The sequence below is a fragment of the Schistocerca gregaria genome, chromosome 6, assembly GCF_023897955.1.
Source record: "Schistocerca gregaria isolate iqSchGreg1 chromosome 6, iqSchGreg1.2, whole genome shotgun sequence".
In the NCBI taxonomy this organism is placed as follows: Eukaryota; Metazoa; Arthropoda; class Insecta; order Orthoptera; family Acrididae; genus Schistocerca; species Schistocerca gregaria.
This window is the reverse complement of record NC_064925.1, coordinates 524,122,262-524,141,748: the sequence shown is the minus strand read 5'-3', so window position 1 is coordinate 524,141,748 and position 19,487 is coordinate 524,122,262. Positions and strand designations below refer to the sequence as shown.

Below are 19,487 nucleotides of genomic sequence, written 5' to 3'. Positions count from 1 at the left end.
CACAAAGTAACTTTATTCAGTCCTTGGAGAAAATGTTGTACAGATCTTGCTCAAGCACAGTGCATCCTTTTTTTGTAATTTGGTTTAGCAAGACTGTGAGGGGAAAGCAAACAAGCTTGGTGCTACACTCAATACGGGACATGGAGAGTGTTGTAGAACCTGTTCTCTGCCTACAAACGTACTATTGCCAAGACTATCATCTATGAGAATAGTAACCTGCAACTGTAACAAATCCTTAAATATTCTGCACAACTGAGGATGTATGGGTGCGGGATGTTAAAAAGAAAAGATATGAAACAAGACTGTGGGTGTAATTGAAGTCGTTATTCAAAAGTAATTACCAGATGCCTGAGCACACAACTATCCCACTGTTTCATGAGTTGAAGGAGACCCTATTCCCAGAATTCCTGTGGCAGTGATGTGTGCCAGTGCTCCACTATGGCCTTCAGTTCATTGTCTCATTTGAAGCACTTTCCTTTGAGATTTATTTTTGCAGGCAAACATATGGAAGACACAGAGTAACATGTACTTGCTGTAGGCCACATGTTCAAGCTTCTCCCACTTGAACTTGGCCATTTCACTTTGTGTTACCTTGGAGACATGTGAACACACATTATCAGGGATTAGTAACACTTGTCTGTGAGCAGCCCAAGCTGTTTGCTCTCTATGGACTTCCATAGGCTACGGAGTGTCTGACATTACATGTCACTGTTAATGGTTTCATCAGGCTCATGGAATTCGATGAGTGTTGGACCTCAGGCATTGAAAAAGACAGAGCATTGCTTTGCCTGCTGAGGGCAAAGCTTTAAACTTTTTGGGGAAGGTAACGACACTACATTTTCATCCATAGATGTCCCACTACTTTATCTGAAAGCATATATGCCAATTTTGATCAATTTGGTTGTTACGATATTTCGTACCTTCCCATTTGAGCACTCCTTACAATTACTTTATAAAGAGGTGTGTAATGGTAAATTGTATATTACTACATCATGAATATCAACTTTCACAAAAATATATAGGTTTAACAATAACTTGTCCAATCTGCTAAGAAATTTCAAATCAGAACAAACTCCACTTTAGAGTGAAAATTCATTCTGGAAACATTCCTCCTGGTTGTAGCTAAGCAATATCCTTTCTTCCATGAATGCTAGTCCCCCGAAGTATTCAGGAGAATTCTCCAAAGTTTGGAAACCAGGATTTGAGGTACAGGAGGAAGGAAGTAAAGCTGTGAGGACAGTGGTGAGTCATTCTTGGATAACTCGGATGATAGAGCACTTGTCTGCAAAAGGCAAAGATTCCAGGTTCAAGTTCCAGTTTTGCACGCGGTTTTAATTTGTAGGTTTCTGGACCTGTGTTATCAGGTCAAGAACTGTAGGACTCCAATTGGTAGGATGGGAGTGCATTACAAAAAGGAAGCAGTTAGTCAGATACCAGAGTACTTGTGGAGTGCTCATGGAGGTTTTTTAGGCTAGGCAGTAGTCGGAGATATTCTAATGAACACTCACAAGATGACACACAGATACCGAACTCTGACCATGTTCAGACACACTGACTGTCAAAATTTTATTAGTAAACTGTCAAAGTATTCGTAACAAAGTTCTCGAATTTACTGGCCTCCAGGAAATTTTTCACACTCAAATTATTCTCAAGACTAAGAACAAGCTGAAACCTGAAGTAGAAAGCTCTAACATTCAGCGAGTCATGGAGCATTAACTCAGAAAGACAGATTAGATGCCATTGGAGGGGGAGTGTTCATTGCAATCAACAAAAATATTGCCTCTAATGAAGTCAATTTTGAGTGTGACTATGAAGTTATCTGTATGGGTATAACAGGACTAGGTGAAATCAAGGTAATTGTTGGATGTTTTTACTGGCCACTCAATTCCACAGTGACAGTTTCTGAATCACTTAAAGATATTCTATGCTCAGTAGTGTGAAAACAACCAGATCATGTAATATTAGTTGGAGGCAACTTTAACCTACCAAGTATAGACTGGAATATCTATGGATTCATTGCAGGCAGTAGAGATAGGCAGTCTTGCAAAGTACTGTTTTCTGAAAACTGTCTTGAGCAGCTAGTTTGAGCACCCACACACAGTGGAAATATTTTAGACCTCACAACTACAGACAGACCCAACCTTATTTATGGTGTCAGTATGAAGACATGGATTATTGATCATAACGTCAACACTGTAGCAATGGTTACTTTACTTAATCAAAATGGTTACATAAATATTTTTGCGAGAAAGAGCAGATAACAAGTTGGTAGCATCTGACTTAGACAATGAAAGGAGATCATTTAGTTTCAAAATGATGGATGTAGAGGAATTATGCGCAAAGTTTAAATGGATTGTAAATCATGCTCTGGAGAAGTATGTGCGAGTAAGTGGATTAAGGACCAAAAAGACCCACCGTGGTTTAATAACAAAATTCGGATAGTGCTGAGGAAGCAAACACTGAGGCATTCTCGGTACAAAAGAGAACATACAAAAGACAACAGGCAAAACTTTGTAGAGATTCATGTGCCTGTGAAAAGATTGACTTGCAAAATGTACAACTACCACAGTCATACCCTAGCAAAGAATCTAGCTGAGAACTCAAGAAAATTCTGGTCCTACATAAAATTGCTAAGCAGGTCAAAGGCTTCTATCCAACCACTCATTGACCAATTTGTTACGGCAACAGAAGACAGCAAAAAGAAAGATGAAGTTTTAGATTAAGTTTTAAATTTCACATTTAAGAAATCATTCATATGGGAGGAGCACACAGACACATCATTCTTTGGCCACTGTATGTATTCACATATGTAGGACATAGTAAGAGGCATCCCTGACGTAGAGTAGCAACTGAAAGAGTTGAAAACAATTTAAGTTCCAGGGTCTATGACACTGTCCATACCCAAATATGGGATAGTCAGTTTGGTTCTGTAATTTCTCAGTACGGATAAGTCATGAAGAGAGCTGTTAATAAGCCATCAAATGTCTTTTTCCATTACTTGTTACATGAATGGAAATGAATTGTCAGCAGGAAGGAGTCACATAAAAATCATCATCACGAGATTTCTGGGAGACTCTAATCTAATTACCACCTGTAAAGAGACATCGTCCTCTAGAATTACTTTTCCTTAACAGTATTAATCGATACCGGTAATATTATTTGAATTTAAGGCAGGTCAATATTATATCAGCTGTTTTTCTGAGAAATTTCATATAATTTTATACACAATATATTATATTTCAAGCTTAAATCTATGAAAAAGGCATTACTTTATTTTCGATATGACAATCGATAACTACTAGCATTGAATGTACAGTCAATTTTTTTTTTTTTTTTTTTTTTTTTATGGAAACAACTGAAATTACAAATTATTTGGTACACTTAAAATTTCTATTATCATGTATGCAATCTAGTACTGTACTGTTTATATGTTTATTTCTGGATTCATTTATGAAATAATAATCGACACTAATAAAAATTCATTTGTCAAGAAAAATTGTAAATCCTTTGGAATATTATTATTACTGCAGAGTGAAGTAGTTGTAAGCATGCCTATGATGTGATCGGATGTATTTTTGTATTTTGGGCAAACAATGTAATTTTAGCTTTGTTAATGTGAAAATTCATTAGACTGTGTGTTACACAAAAATGTGACAAAATAAATTAATGTAAAAACAAAAATATTCCAACGACAATCTTCATAATTATTTAGAATGATGAGAACCTAAAATGTGAGAATTTCAGCTTCAAGAATCAGACCCCTAGACAAGAACAACTGGAGCCAATTCTACAAGAAAAGATAAGTAAACTAAAAAGCTTATTATAATGTTACTCCTGTCAAATCTTCAGAAAAGACTTTTGCACACTGGTGAACAATAGCAGCAACTGGGCAGGAGGGGGTAGATTACACACTGACTACTTATTTTATTAATTGTCATCAAGGTTTTAGTTATGATGGTATGCACTTAAATAGGATTGCTGGATCTGGGGACAAGACTGCTACAAGATCAACATCATTTCATGCATCTGCTAAGAAAGCTTGCAGCTTCAGCTTCATTATCTGGGCACGAATTGCATACTGCGGAGTCCCTCCGTCTGTTCACTAACCTTTGATGAGAGGAACTGCTACCTCACTTCGACCATCTGTATAGACTTTTGAACTAAATCATAAGCTAATTCTGAAAATTCAACTTAAACATCTAACCTCACTAATAATAATAACAACAAAAAATATCATAAGGAGTAAGTCATCATGAATATAAGAAGGCTAAAATAAATGACCTGCAAAGTCACAGATCAATAATCTTAATGTGGTTTGCTGCAGAATTCTTGAACATATTCTCAGTTCAAATATAATAAAGTTTCTTGAGACAGAAAAGCTTCTGTCCACAAATCAGCACAGGTTTGGAAATCATTGTTTGTGCAAAACTCAGCAAGTCAATTTTTCACTCAATGTTCTGTGGGCTATGGATAAATGACAACAGGCAGATTCCATATTCCCAGATTTCCAAAAAACATTTCACATGGTGCCCCATTGCAGATTGTTAACAAAGGTACGAGAATATGAAATAAACTCCCAGATACGTGAGTGGTCCTGTGACGAAGCACAACAGCTTTCATCATTAGTACACTCCTATATCAAACAGTAAGGTCCATACAAAATTTTCAAAAGTCGCAGGTTTAAGTTTGTACATTAAGTATATGTTATGTAAATTATCAAAACTGTAAAAAGAAATCCCCACACACACGCACAAAATTTTATTACTCACTTCATTCAGTTTGTTATTCTGGTTGCAATCAGCTAATTAGTTTTATGACAAATGAAAGCAATGAAAAGTTAATGCAATTATAAAACTTTGTAGATCTAGCAATATGGAAAATCTTATATGCTAAAAGGTAGATTTAGAAAGACAACTTTCAAATTAAAGAACTATTTTTCCTCTTTTCAGTGACGCACTTACATTAGCACTAACTTAATTAATTGAAAAGATATTCAAAATTTAAGATTTCACCTGATCCAAATTTTCAGTGCTACTTATAGCAAAAACCACTGTAAGTTCCTGAGATCTATTAATATAGTTTCACTGCCCGATTTTTCTGAGTCAAGAGTTGCTAATTAAAAATTTCTAAGTTTTCAATAAGCAAACTTTAACATAACAAGATGAATCGCACCATCATAAACCCAGAATTCCTATTGCATAAGTATAAATTAGTACTGCATACTTTATTAGCTGCTGCTCATGGTGTATAATATACACTCCTGGAAATTGAAATAAGAACACCATGAATTCATTGTCCCAGGAAGGGGAAACTTTATTGACACATTCCTGGGGTCAGATACATCACATGATCACATTGACAGAACCACAGGCACATTGACACAGGCAGCAGAGCATGCACAATGTCGGAACTAGTACAGTGTATATCCACCTTTCGCAGCAATGCAGGCTGCTATTCTCCCATGGAGACGATCGTAGAGATGCTGGATGTAGTCCTGTGGAATGGCTTGCCATGCCATTTCCACCTGGCGCCTCAGTTGGACCAGCATTCGTGCTGGACGTGCAGACCACGTGAGACGACGCTTCATCCAGTCCCAAACATGCTCAATGGGGGACAGATCTGGAGATCTTGCTGGCCAGGGTAGTTGACTTACACCTTCTAGTGCACGTTGGGTGGCACGAGATACATGCGGACGTGCATTGTCCTGTTGGAACAGCAAGTTCCCTTGCCGGTCTAGGAATGGTAGAATGATGGGTTCGATGACGGTTTGGATGTACCGTGCACTATTCAGTGTCCCCTCGACGATCACCAGAGGTGTACGGCCAGTGTAGGAGATCGCTCCCCACACCATGATGCCGGGTGTTGGCCCTGTGTGCCACGGTCGTATGCAGTCCTGATTGTGGCACTCACCTGCATGGCGCCAAACACGCATACGACCATCATTGGCACCAAGGCAGAAGCGACTCTCATCGCTGAAGACGACACGTCTCCATTCATCCCTCCATTCATGCCTGTCGCGACACCACTGGAGGCGGGCTGCACGATGTTGGGGCGTGAGCGGAAGACGGCCTAACGGTGTGCGGGACCATAGCCCAGCTTCATGGAGACGGTTGCGAATGGTCCTCGCCGATACCCCAGGAGCAACAGTGTCCCTAATTTGCTGGGAAGTGGCGGTGCGGTCCCCTACGGCACTGCGTAGGATCCTACGGTCTTGGCGTGCATCCGTGCGTCGCTGCGGTCCGGTCCCAGGTCGACGGGCACGTGCACCTTCCGCCGACCACTAGCGACAACATCGATGTACTGTGGAGACCTCACGGCCCACGAGTTGAGCAATTCGGCGGTATGTCCACCCAGCCTCCCGCATGCCCACTATACGCCCTCGCTCAAAGTCCGTCAACTGCACATACGGTTCACGTCCACGCTGTCGCGGCGTGCTACCAGTGTTAAAGACTGCGATGGAGCTCCGTATGCCGTGGCAAACTGGCTGACACTGACGGCGGTGGTGCACAAATGCTGCGCAGCTAGCGCCATTCGATGGCCAACACCGCGGTTCCTAGTGTGTCCGCTGCGCCGTGCGTGTGATCATTGCTTGTACAGCCCTCTCGTAGTGTCCGGAGCAAGTGTGGTGGGTCTGACACACTGTTGTCAATGTGTTCTTTTTTCCGTTTCCAGGAGTGTACAATCAAAATAAACTGACAGATGCAATAGCCAATGTTAGATGAACTCTGAACTATACTCTTTAAAAACTATTATAAATTAATAAAGTTCAGTAATATCATGGAGCAAATCTTCATGAGGCCAACGCTCAAGCTATTTCAGTCAGTCTGTTTTAGTCTTCATTTTGCTCGCTTGTCGGACTAACAGCCTAATCTTGGGTTACGTTTGTGCAACTTGTGTTTTGTTTAAATCAGGCTGACACAGCATATTTTGTTGTTATGAGCAGTAGACTTTAAAATGTGTGCATTTGGGTTCAGTTGAATAATATTTGTGACTGTAGTAACAATCTGTGACTTCTTAACTTAACCACGTGTGAAGCAACTTCTGATCACTTCATTTGTACTGTGCGCACTTTTACTTTATGTAGAGATTAGAACTAACTACCTGTTTGTAAACGCTATTAGAGACTGTAAGAGACCTGGTCATCACCAGCAGGATCTCAGTGAAGCAATTAAAGACTGGTGAACTATCAATTTGAACTTTTAAAGGAGGCTTTTGGCTCTCCATTTAGGTGTAGATCCTATATCATTTTATTTCAGGTCATAATTCAGTGAAACAGTGCAGATACCAGAGGCCTGTAAAACAGCACATAGGTCTACTAATGTGACAGCTGAAGGACTTCTCAAGTAATAGAACCCAGTACGTTGTCCTCAACTAGTGTGCATACATCCAAAACAGAGTATCATTAGTAGTGCCCCGAGGACGTATGATAGGACTGCTCTTATTCTCTAGGTACATATATGATCTGATTGACAGGGTGAGCAGCAATCTTTGGTTGTTTGATGATGATACTGAGGTGTATGGGAAAGTGTCATTATTGAGTCACTGTAGGAGGATATAATATAACTTCCACAAAATTTCTAGTTCTTGTGATGAATGGCAGCTAGCTCTATATGTAGTCTTCTTAAATTTCCTTTTCCCAGAAATTGCTATATCAGAAAACATCTAGTTGTAGACCCACAAATTCATCTTTTATCTGCCACTGTCTTTATTCTTATTAATGTCACAATTGTTGTCATTATTATCATCATCATAACCATCATCATCATTATTATCAATACTACTGTCACTTTTAGTGGCTGCAGCTGCAGTAGTACAATTAAGGCCATTGTTAACTTTGTCAGTTCACAGTCAGTATAATTTACCCACATTGCCACTTTAGACTCTCACATCATTGTAACACTAGTTGTCATATTAAAATTACAATTTTCTTAGGTAAATATGATGCAGTCGATACTGTATGTGGGGAACCCTGGTCCAATGTAAGAGAGGACCTGGTGGCAAAACAATCCTGTTATGTTTGAATACAACATTAATAGTATGCTACTTGACACATTAAGCGTGACCAAATATCTAGACATAATGTTGCAGAGCGATGTAAAATGGAATGTGCATGTACGGATTGTAGTGTGGAAGGCGAATGTTCGACTTCAATTTATTGGAAGAGTTTCGGGAAAGTGTGGCTCTTCTGTGAAGAAACACTAGAGCGACCAATTCTTGAGTACTGCTTGAGTGTTTGGGATCCACACCAGGTCAGATTAAAGGAAGACATTGAAGCAATTCAGAGGCAGGTTTCTACGTTTGTTACCAGTAAGTTTAATCAACATGCATTTATTAACAGAGATGCTTTGGGAACTCAAATGGGGATCCCTAGAGGGAAGGGGACATTCTTTTCCAGGAACACTACTGAGAAAATTCAGAGAACAGGCTTTAAGCTGACTGCAGAACGATCCTCCTGCCGCCAACGTACATTTTACTTAAGGACCACGAACCTAAAATAAGAGATATAGGTCTCTTTGGAGGCATAAAGACAGTCGTTTTTCCCTCTCTATTTACGAGTGGAATGAGAAGTGATATGAATAGTGGCAATGCAACATACCCTCCACCATGCACTCTATGGTGGCCTGTGGAGTACATATGCAGATGTAGAAGTTTTGAATTCATTCACACTCTGCTGCTGAGTGGAAATTCGTTCTGGAAACAATCCTCCATGCTGTGGCTAAGCCATGTCTCTGTCATACCCTTTCTTCCACAAGTGCTAGTCCATCACAAGGTATACAAGAGGACTTCAGTGAAGTTTGGAAGGTAGGAGCTAAAGTACTGGAGGAAGTAAAGGCATAAGGATGTGTAGTAAGTCACACTTGGACTGCTCAGTTGGTAGAGCACTTGCCCCTGAAAAGCACAGGTCCCATATTTGAGTCTCAATCTGTCACACAGGTTTAATCTGCTAGGATGTTTCATGTGTCTACACAAGTACTGAAGCATTGTCCCACCACAAAATTGGTGGTTGCTAAGAAACATTACCATTTTCCTGAAGTTAAGTGAATTCTGACACTGATTAGCTGGGAGTCATGGTGTCAAGGAACACTGCACAAGCTCTATTTCAGAGTGAATAACAGCACATATCCCCAAGATACACAAAATTCTTACCTCTATGTTGGTTTCAGACTGAGATATTTCTGAGTCCACTTGTATTCTCTCTCGTTCTTCAATTCGTAAGCTTATTAAAAGTTCTGGTTTATGTGGTTTACAAAACCCTGCATCGATTAGCTTGTACCATTTGTCTTCAACCTATAAGGATTTTTGTGAGTTTCAGAAAATAATTCACCATGCAATCATGTGTAATACATACATCAAATAAGTAGCAGAGACACTTCAGACCAGTCTATTTTTAACACAAAATATAAAAAAGCTATTTTATAAAATCTTATTGCAGTATCAATTTTTGTCAATTTGCATTTACATTATCACATTCATTCATTGTGTTCCATAAGTCCCACTGAGAAGGAGAAGCTTTAGGATCATGGTACAAGTCAAGAAATACACTAACAAAACAAGTGACTCACGCAAAATTAAATTGTATATTGTATCTGCAGAATATAATTCATGTACTGCTTAATTTTCTAAGCTTACACCAGCTAAATTTAACCAAGTAAAATAGTATGAAAGAAAATCCATTATTCTGAAAAACATGCTACTTTCTCTGCCATATTAAATATCTGCTATAAGCGGCTATTAAAAAGTTTCCATTTCAAAGCATTGCTACAGCATATATGCAACATAGGATGACTCTGATGAGGGTATATATTATCACCATAATGTGCAATCCCTGAGTAATAAGATCGATGAAATTAATGTACTATTAACACATGAACTTAATGATATCTCAGTGTTATGTATTTCTGAGCACTGACTAAGCCCAGAATTAATCCAGAATACGAAAATAAACAAATTTGTCTTGGCTGCTTACTACTGCAGGAAAAACAGCAAGCAGGATGGGGTAGCAATTTACACAAAGGATAATGTAGATTTTATTACACTACCTGACTTAACTAAGGCAAATGTCGAAAAAGATTATGAAATTGTAGCTATAAAAATTACTCAGGTCAACCTGGTTATTGCTACAGTTTACCGATCACCATCCGGGAATTTTGAACTTTTCTTAAACAAAATGGAGTCATTGCTAAATAAAGTAAATAAAATGGATTGTGAATTGATAATCTGTGGTGACTTCAATATTGACTTCCTCACGAATAGTGGAAATAGGGAGACCATTTTGAACCTTGCAACGTCCTACAATTTAAAGGCTGAAGTAAAAGCAGCTACCCGAGTATCAGAAACTTGCCAAACAGCTCTTAATCAGTTTCTAGTCAAGAAGAGTTTACACAACACTTCACTAAAAATTTTCAATGCAGGTTTTAGTGATCATCTTGCTCAAATATTAAGCATAAAAGTACAAGGCAGTATTATTTACAACATGTCTTTCAGAACAGCGTATTGTAGTTATAATCAGCATAATGTAAACTACTTCAACAACTTATTACAGAAAGAAAAATGGCTAGGAGTGTACAAAATGAACGATATAAATGAAAAATTCAACACTTTCATTTTGAACTTGCATTCCCACTGAAAACATTAACCATACAGGGGAACTCTAGAACAAACAGCTGGATGACAAAGGGAATAAGGGTTTCCTGCCAGAAGAAAAGACTACTTCATGAAATATGTAACTCAAAAAGTTCCTCACCTGTAGTATGCACATTTTATAAAAAAATACTCCAAAATATTAAGAAAAGTAATAAAAGCAGCAAAAATAATGCATAATGATGAAATCATTTATAATTCAGCTAATAAGTCAAAGGCTATGTGGAGTGTTATAAAAAAAGAATGTGGAGAATACAGACAACCTTGCAAAAATATAACACTATCACATAAAAATAAAAAAGTAACAAACCACTTAGAAGTAGCCAACACATTTAACAACTTTTTCACAGGTGTTGCTGAAAATATGTTACAATCAAACTTTAAGAGCCCCCAGGCAAGTGAATATAAAATAAGTGCAGGTAGAGGATCAATGTACATCAGTTCTGCTTCACAAGATGAAGTAGCTAAAGCAATAAAAGGACTAAAAAATTCCAGATCAGCAGGTATTGATGGTATACCTGCAACAATGTTAAAGAAGAGCACATCAAACCTAATTGAAGTACTCACACATTTATGCAACTGCTCATTTCAGGCAGGCACTTTCCCTGATGTGTTGAAAACATCAAAAGTTATTCCTGTATATAAAAAAGGGGATAAAGACAATGTAAATAACTACAGACCCATCACAATTTCCTCCTGTATCTCTAAAGTACTGGAAAAAGTTATGTATGAGAAACTTATGAAATTTATAAATAAAAACAGCATACTATGTAATGAACAATATGGATTCAGAAATAAGAGGTCAACAACAACTGCTGTCTATGAGTGCATCAATTCCATCCTAAACCTGATGGACAAAAAACAGTAAACAATAGGAGTCTTTATTGACTTGTCAAAAGCTTTTGACATGGTGGACCATAAAATTCTGCTATCAAAGCTAGAAAGATATGGTATTCGAGGTCTGTCCAACAAGTGGATTAGTTCCTTCCTGACTAATCGTATGCAGGCAGTGTGCATCAAGCACACAGATATTGAACTAAAAACTGTATCTAATCACTTATCTGACTATAAACAAATTAAATGTGGTGTACGCCAAGGATCAGTATTGGGACCCCTTCTGTTTCTTCTGTACATAAATGATCTAAGCTTAAATGTTGATGCACACAAAACAATCACATTTGCAGATGACGCCATGATTCTACTTAAAGGAGACGACAATGAACAGTTACAGCAGACAGTAAACACGGTCATGATACAACTTAGCAGCTGGGCACCGAGTAATCAACTTGTAATAAACAGTAAGGAAACCATTGCTCTAAAATTCCACAATGTTCCTAACAAGGACATGTTTATCCCATCAGTCTCTATCAATGACGAACCAGTTGGTAACAATACTGAAACCAAATTCTTAGGACTTTCGCTGCAGAGTAACATCAGATGGAATAAGCATATTGAATATCTCAATGCAGAACTGAGCAAAACATGTTACCTTCTTCGTTCATTAAAATCATTCATCAGTATTGAATGTATATCATGCGTACTTTCATTCTCGTCTTAGATATGGGGTCGCCTTCTGGGGAAACTCTAAAACAGCTAATAGCACTTTTAAACCACAAAAAAGGGCCATTAGAATCTTGTTTGGGTGCAAGCCTAGAGACTCTTGTAAACCCCTGTTTAAGAATTCTGGTATTCCTCCATTACCATGTGTATACATTATGGAAACCTTTTTTTTTAAAAAAAAATTAAATGTAATAGGCAAGGACCAGAGACAGTAAAAAAAACTGTGATATACATGAGAACTTTACCAGACAAAACAGAAACTTACATATGACTAATCAGCACAGCACTGTGCCAAAAATGTACTTTTCACATGGGAGTTAAGCTTTATAACAAACTTCCTGAAAACATAAAAGCTATCACTGAGGTCAATAAATTTGGAAAATCTCTAAGTCATATTTACAGCATCACTGCTTTTACTCCACTGAAGAATATTTAAATTTATGAAATGTGTTATATAAATACTTACGTGTAAAGTGTATTATTGTAACTTTAAATATGTATGCCTTGAAATGGCTTTCAGCCTGTATATTTATAACTTGACTTGTCCAATGTTTTATGCATAAGCTGCTATGTAGACAACAGGACCAATAAATAAATAACAATAACAATAACCAACATGCAGGCAACGGATCAGTGTGCCATTTGTATCTTTCCAACATGCTTGAGGTACATGCAGACATGGGAACTATGACGATGTTATTATCAAATGCATCCAGACAGGACCAACATGCTGTTATTCTTTTCTTGGCTGCCAAAGGATAAACACCAGTAGACAACTATTGGAGAATGAAGAATGTTGCACCAAGATAAAGGCAACGCATTCCTTGGGCGTGTTATTGCAGGCGATGAAAGCTGGTGCCACCACTGGAAGTGGAGTCAAAAGTGTTGACAATGAAGTGGTGTCATACATCATTTCTTCGTCCCAAGAAGTTCAAGAGCTAACCATCTGCTGGAAAGGTGATGCTCACCTTCTTCTTTCATTACTGGGACCTATTGCCTAATTTCAAAGAAACTGGTGTCTCCATCATTGGAGAACAGTACTACACAATGCTGGAGAAATTACTGCATGTAATTAAGGTGAAACACCTGGAAAATTGTGACAGGAGTAGCTGCTGCTTCATGATAATCTAAATCCCCATATTGCATATGTCATAGTGCAGAAGTTGCGCCAACTGAAGTGGGAAAGACTTGAGCACCTGCCCTATAGTCCTGATCTCAACCCATGCAATTATCATTTAATGAGCCTTGAAGGATTGATGATTCTAGCCAGATGAAGATGAGTGGCAAGCAGTTATGGACTTTCTCATGTGGCAGGACAAGGTGTTCTATCAAACTGGTATCTTCAACCTAGTGCATTGGTGGGATGATTGACTCAAATGCTCACAGTAATTTTGCCTAGTTGGCATACCAATTCTGGACTGTATGGACTGTACAGCCTTGTAACAGAAACTGTTTGATCACCCCTTACATTTATCTTCTAATGATGTCTTAATAATAACATGATTAGATTTCTACTTTTCAAAAAATAGTTACTTACATTTGCACCAACAAAATACTGTTTATAGCAAACTGCTCCTTGTTGTGCAGCTTTATAATGTACATGCTCTTTGCCTTCTAGCTGAAAGGTTCTTGAATCTGGATATTCAGAAAGTTTTAAGGAATGGCTGAAACATGTATAATTTTCTTTTGAACTGATGGGCAATTCCAATTTCTTACTTTATGCTAGGTGGGACTTTTATGAATACCTTTGCATCAGGGCAAATACCTGTGAATCCTACACAAGGAGGCAAAGTCTATGTGAAAATTATTTTTGCGTCTTGTATTGTGATTGTGCAAACCAAAGTTCAACTGAAACTGGCTTCTATTATCAGCGACAAAAACCAGTAAGAAGTAAATGTATTGGGAAGTGAATGTGAACTTTCCTAGATCCTTAAAATGCCTCCTTCAAGAAATGTTATCTGCTTGCTGTTTTAGTGCTTGCTTCCAGTGAATAAGCTCAGTATTTAGTTTAGGTGCACTGTCCAGGAAAAAGTCCAGAAGATAACTCCTTGAGACAGCATGAAGTGAAATTATACAAAATAAGCCACCACACCTGTCTTTCAGACAACAGAATGAGAGATATATCTAAAGGCAAAACATAGAAAACAGAGCTTCTTGATCAAATTATCTCTATGTTGACTTCAGTTTAACTTGTTATCCTGTTGGGCCACAAGAAATTTTACACAGTGTCTTCATTTAATATACCACCACTAAAAATATATACTTTTTAAATAGTGTTGTAAACTTTTTCACACAGTGTCTATATTTTGTACATTGACTGTTGACCAAAAACTAACTTCATACATTTGTGTATAAAATAACAATAAAATAGTAACAAGCCACTTCTGTGATTAAACCACATCTATTACTTTTCGTGCTGCACTTACAGTACTTGTAATACCATATTAAGAGTTCCTGTATGATAGGATGAAGCCACAGAGCCTCCAGAAAAAAAGTATGTCTGCTGCATAACACATTACAGCAGCACAATGACCCCATGTCATATGTCCAAAGTGTTAGGAGAGGATCATGTGATCAACACTCATCAGAATAATGGACAGACAACGAGAGCAGCAACTCACAACTCACTTGGGTATGAGAGCTAAATGTAATTTGGATGCTCAGTGAATTTGGTAACAATGTAGAGTTGCAGATATTGAATGAGCTTGATTGTTTCTTGTTCAATATTTGACATTGCTTACAACAACCCAGTGGGACTAGAAGTCTTCTGTCTTATTGTACAACAGAACTATATCTGTATGTATATCACACATAATATATATGCACTGGGAACATGTCTCAAAAGTGGCAACAAGGATTTATTTGGTTTTTGACGATGTGGCCAAGTCCACATTGGTCAGGCAACATGCAAAGTACATGAAAGGTGCATTGAACATGGTCCCCACACTCACATTGAACAGCCTAGTAAGTCAAACATAGCTGAGCATTGGATCTACACAGGACATTCTATGGATTTTTCTGCAACGGATATCTTGGTCCCAAGGAGATCCAGCTAGGATTAAATTATTAAGGAATCTATAGAAATATGTTTGGCAGCAGATCTTATTAACATGTTGGAGCTTAATGCATCAGCAGTCCAGTTAATACCTGGAGCCTGAGGAAATTTGTTAAAATTTGCAATTTTTTAATAAATTTACTAATCCACTTATCTCTTTAGGCAGTACATCAGCTTAACCTTCCATCCTTCCTCTTTATGAATATGTATATGTTCAACACAAATAAATTATAGAGGGATTTATAGGTATTACTCTAAAGATACTGTTTTTCAGCATTTTTATTTTTCCCCATGGTTGACAAAATATTCATAATTTGCAGGAAATGGAAGGCTATTGATTTAAAATCACTTGTCAGCGGTAAATACTGAATGCTTCATTTATAGGTGAAGTGTTTTATTGTGAAATGTTTGTTTCTCATTTTTACAAATTAGAGAACTTCAGTCATGTATGAAATCTTTGAAAAAACTTGGGAACACAAAGGTATGTGTCACATGACCTACAGCAGTATCTGGTCTCTTTCCTCAGTACCTTTCCTGTAGCTTTCCCTTGTTCCCAACAGACCTTGCATCTTCTAGGTGGGTTTGTTTTATTTTCTGTTAGTGGCAGTTTCTCAGGAAAATTATGTGCTGTGTTTGCACTTGCAACTCCAGATGCTTCTTTCCCATAGTTCGTCAAGGACTGCAGGATTTGTATAAAATCTGTCCATGTATATCACATGTCCTTTTCCCCAGTAAGAGGAACATAGTCTCAGCAGCAGGGATTTGACAGAATTGTCAACATTTCCTTTTCCTCCAGTATAAACCTCAGCATTGCACATGTAACCTGTTTGAGCATTATTAATAACATAAGTTTTATCTGATATTTCTCTGGTTTGTCTTTCATATAAACACGGAATCCAATTCTTCCTCAAAAAGGACATGTTGCTTCATCCACAGTCAGATTTCATGATGGATAAAAGACTTTTCTGCATCTTTCTGTGAAAAAGTCCCAAACAGGTTTTATTTTATGCAGAGGGTCATGACCTGGTTCTTATTGGGGTATCCATAGCGCATTATTGTTCACATGCCGCATACTGAATATGCCAAAAAATCTGTCTCATGACATTAGCTGAGAAGCAAATCATGAAGCAAGCACAGGGTCTTCAGACCAATAATCCCTAAGTTTAGGTTTCTTTACAACACACATATGCAAAACAATTTTAAAAAATGATATACTGTGTGCATCCTCACTGCTCTCCATTTCTTGCATAAAGATTTTGGTTTAGTTCTGTTCTGGCGTCAAAGTTCGGAAATAGTATCAGTAGCATATATATTTCTCTTACTTTACTTTTAGAAACAGGGTACGAACAAAAAATTGCAACAAACAGTCTAGTTCTGTTGATTATGTATCAACAGATACCGGAATTCCACTTGTTCCTTCAAATAGAGGTAATTCGGGGAATGCATCAAAAACGACACCATTCATTATGAAGGGCAGACTGTTGAACTGAATGACAAATCTGACTAATAGAAACTTGGGCTTTAGCTTCTTCATACTCACTACCATCATTCCTATCAGCAGCACAGGTTTCATTCTCCAGCTCATGTGAGTCATCGCTGTCTTCTGAAAAACCACCAATGTCATCTGAAAAATCGTGAAGCTCTGTGTCATTGTTGAAGAGCTCTTCAATCTCTAAGTTTGACAAGTGATGTCTGTTAGCCATATTCACTATTTATATGTTTTTACACGTGGGAAGGATGCACACAATAGCACAACATGGCAGCCGAAATAGAACAAAACAATCTTCAACAATATTCTGAGCGCGCACACAGTTCATATAGCACTGGTACCATTCACGAGAGACTGGCGCGCATTACGCATCAACAATGCACTTATGACAGCCAAACAATTACTTTCACCACTTATAAATGTAAAACATGTGTTTAAATCACAAACAAATAAGTCAGAAGTGAAGAACTTATGACCTCCATTCACAGGATTTTATGGTTAAAACATAGTGAACGTATCTAGTATGTCCGTCAGCTCCAATGCGTTAATCACGATGGTGGCTTTCAAATGGGCAAGCCACAGGATCTGGTGATTTCTTTAATATCTTCAGAAAGAAAACATTTCATGACTAATGACACATCTAGTGACAATTACTTTTATTAATTTTACATCTAAATTATAACTCTGCAGACCTGAATACCGACAGATGGCACGCAGGTAGGATTGTTATTATAAATGCATCTGTGTGCCATACATCTACATCTACATCTACATTTATACTCTGCAAGCCACCCAACGGTGTGTGGTGGAGGGTACTTTATTTGCCACTGCAATTACCTCTCTTTCCTGTTCCAGTCGCGTATGGTTTGCGGGAAGAATGACTGCCGGAAAGCCTCCGTGCACGCTCGAATCTCTCTAATTTTACATTTGTGAGCTCCTCGGCAGGTATAAGTAGGGAGAAGCAATATATTCGATACCTCATCCAGAAATGTACCCTCTCGAAACCTGGACAGCAAGCTACACCACGATGCAAAGCGCCTCTCTTACAGAGTCTGCCACTTGAGTTTGCTAAACAGCTCTGTAACACTATCACACTTACCAAATAACACTGCGCCACTCTTCTTTGGATCTTCTCTATCTCCTCTGTCAACCTGACCTGGTACGGATCCCACGCTGATGAGTAATACTCAAGTATAGGTCAAACGAGTGTTTTGTAAGCCACCTCCTTTGTTGACGGACTACATTATCTATGGACTCTCCCAATGAATCTCAACCTGGCACCCACCTTACCAACAATGAATTTTATATGATCATTCCACTTCAAATTGTTCTGTATGCATACTCCCAGACATTTTACAGAAGTAACTAGTACCAATGTTTGTTCCCCTATCATATAATCATACAATAAAGGATCCTTCTTTCTATGTATTCGCAATACATTACATTTGTCTATGTTAAGGGTCAGTTGCCACTCCCTACACCAAGTGCCTATCCGCTGCAGATTTTCCTGTATTTTGCTGCAATTTTCTAATGCTGTAACTTCTCTGTATACTACAGCATCATCCGCAAAAAGCCGCATGGAACTTCCGACACTATCTACTAGGTCATTTATATATATTGTGAAAAGAAATGGTCCCATAACACTCCCCTGTGCCACACTAGGGGTTACTTTAATGTCTGTAGGCGTCTCTCCTTTGAGAACAACACACTGTGTTCTGTTTGCTAAAAACTCTTCAATCCAGCCACACAGCTGGTCTGATATTCCGTAGGCTCTTACTTTGTTTATCAGGCGACAGTGCGGAACTGTATCGAACACCTTCCGGAAGTCAAGGAAAATGGCATCTACCTGGGAGCCTGTATCTAACATTTTCTGGGTCTCATGTACAAATAAAGTGAGTTGGGTCTCAGACGATCGCTGTTTCCAGAATCCATGTTGATTCCTACAGAGTAGATTCTGGGTTTCCAGAAATGACATGATACGCGAGCAAAAAACATGTTCTAAAATTCTACAAGAGATCGACGTCAGAGATATAGGCCTATAGTTTTGCGCAACCGTTCGACGACCCTTCTTGAAAACTGGGACTACCTGTGTTCTTTTCCAATCATTTAGAACCTTCCACTCCTCTAGAGACTTGCAGTACACAGCAGTTAGAAGGGGGGCAAATTCTTTTGTGTACTCTGTGTAGAATTGAATTGGTATCACGCCAGGTCCATAGATGGAACAATAATCGAAGAGGATGCTAAACTCAACAAACGGGTGCTAATATAGCAGCTATCTTTGCTCACGCACCTCCTGGCCAATTTTTGGTATAAAATTAACGACTTGCATCAGCAATGTTAAGCGTAAAACATTCATCTGAAGATGAAGGTCAGCTAAAATATCATGGCAAAACATTAGCATCGTCTGGCTGCAATGCCGAAACTTCATGGAATAAGGATTTATGTATTCTACATACTGTCGATAACCTGAAAAGGATTGTGCACTTCTTGACCTCTGATAGCAACAATTGTGCCAATTTCAACTGATGATGGCTAAATGGCTGTCAGCCAAATCATCATGGCAAGACGTGGATGATGTCCAGCTGCAATCCTGAAACTTCATGGAATGTATCCAACATATTGTTGACAACCTGAGATGGCTGTGCACTTCTTCAGTTCCAACTACACCCACCATGCCATCCTGCCATCTGGAGCCACCATGCCATACAACATACTGTTGACAACCTGAGATGGCTGTGCACT

At 38.4% G+C, this 19,487-nt stretch overlaps 1 protein-coding gene across 3 annotated transcripts in view; it reads right to left on the bottom strand.

Annotated features, from left to right (window-relative positions):
* The window catches only part of LOC126278526 (centrosomal protein of 120 kDa-like), a 203,617-nt gene that overhangs the window by 116,576 nt on the left and 67,554 nt on the right, over nucleotides 1-19,487 (bottom strand). The window contains exons 4-5 of one of the 3 annotated variants that reach the window (XM_049978700.1): nucleotides 16,797-16,880; nucleotides 9,148-9,288 (exon numbers count right to left, since the gene is read on the bottom strand). The exons of 1 other annotated variant lie outside the window; for it this stretch is intronic. In XM_049978700.1, the coding sequence (XP_049834657.1) occupies nucleotides 9,148-9,288; nucleotides 16,797-16,880 (225 nt within the window). The remainder of the gene's footprint in view (nucleotides 1-9,147; nucleotides 9,289-16,796; nucleotides 16,881-19,487) is intronic. One more of the 3 variants, XM_049978701.1, reaches the window with a different exon arrangement.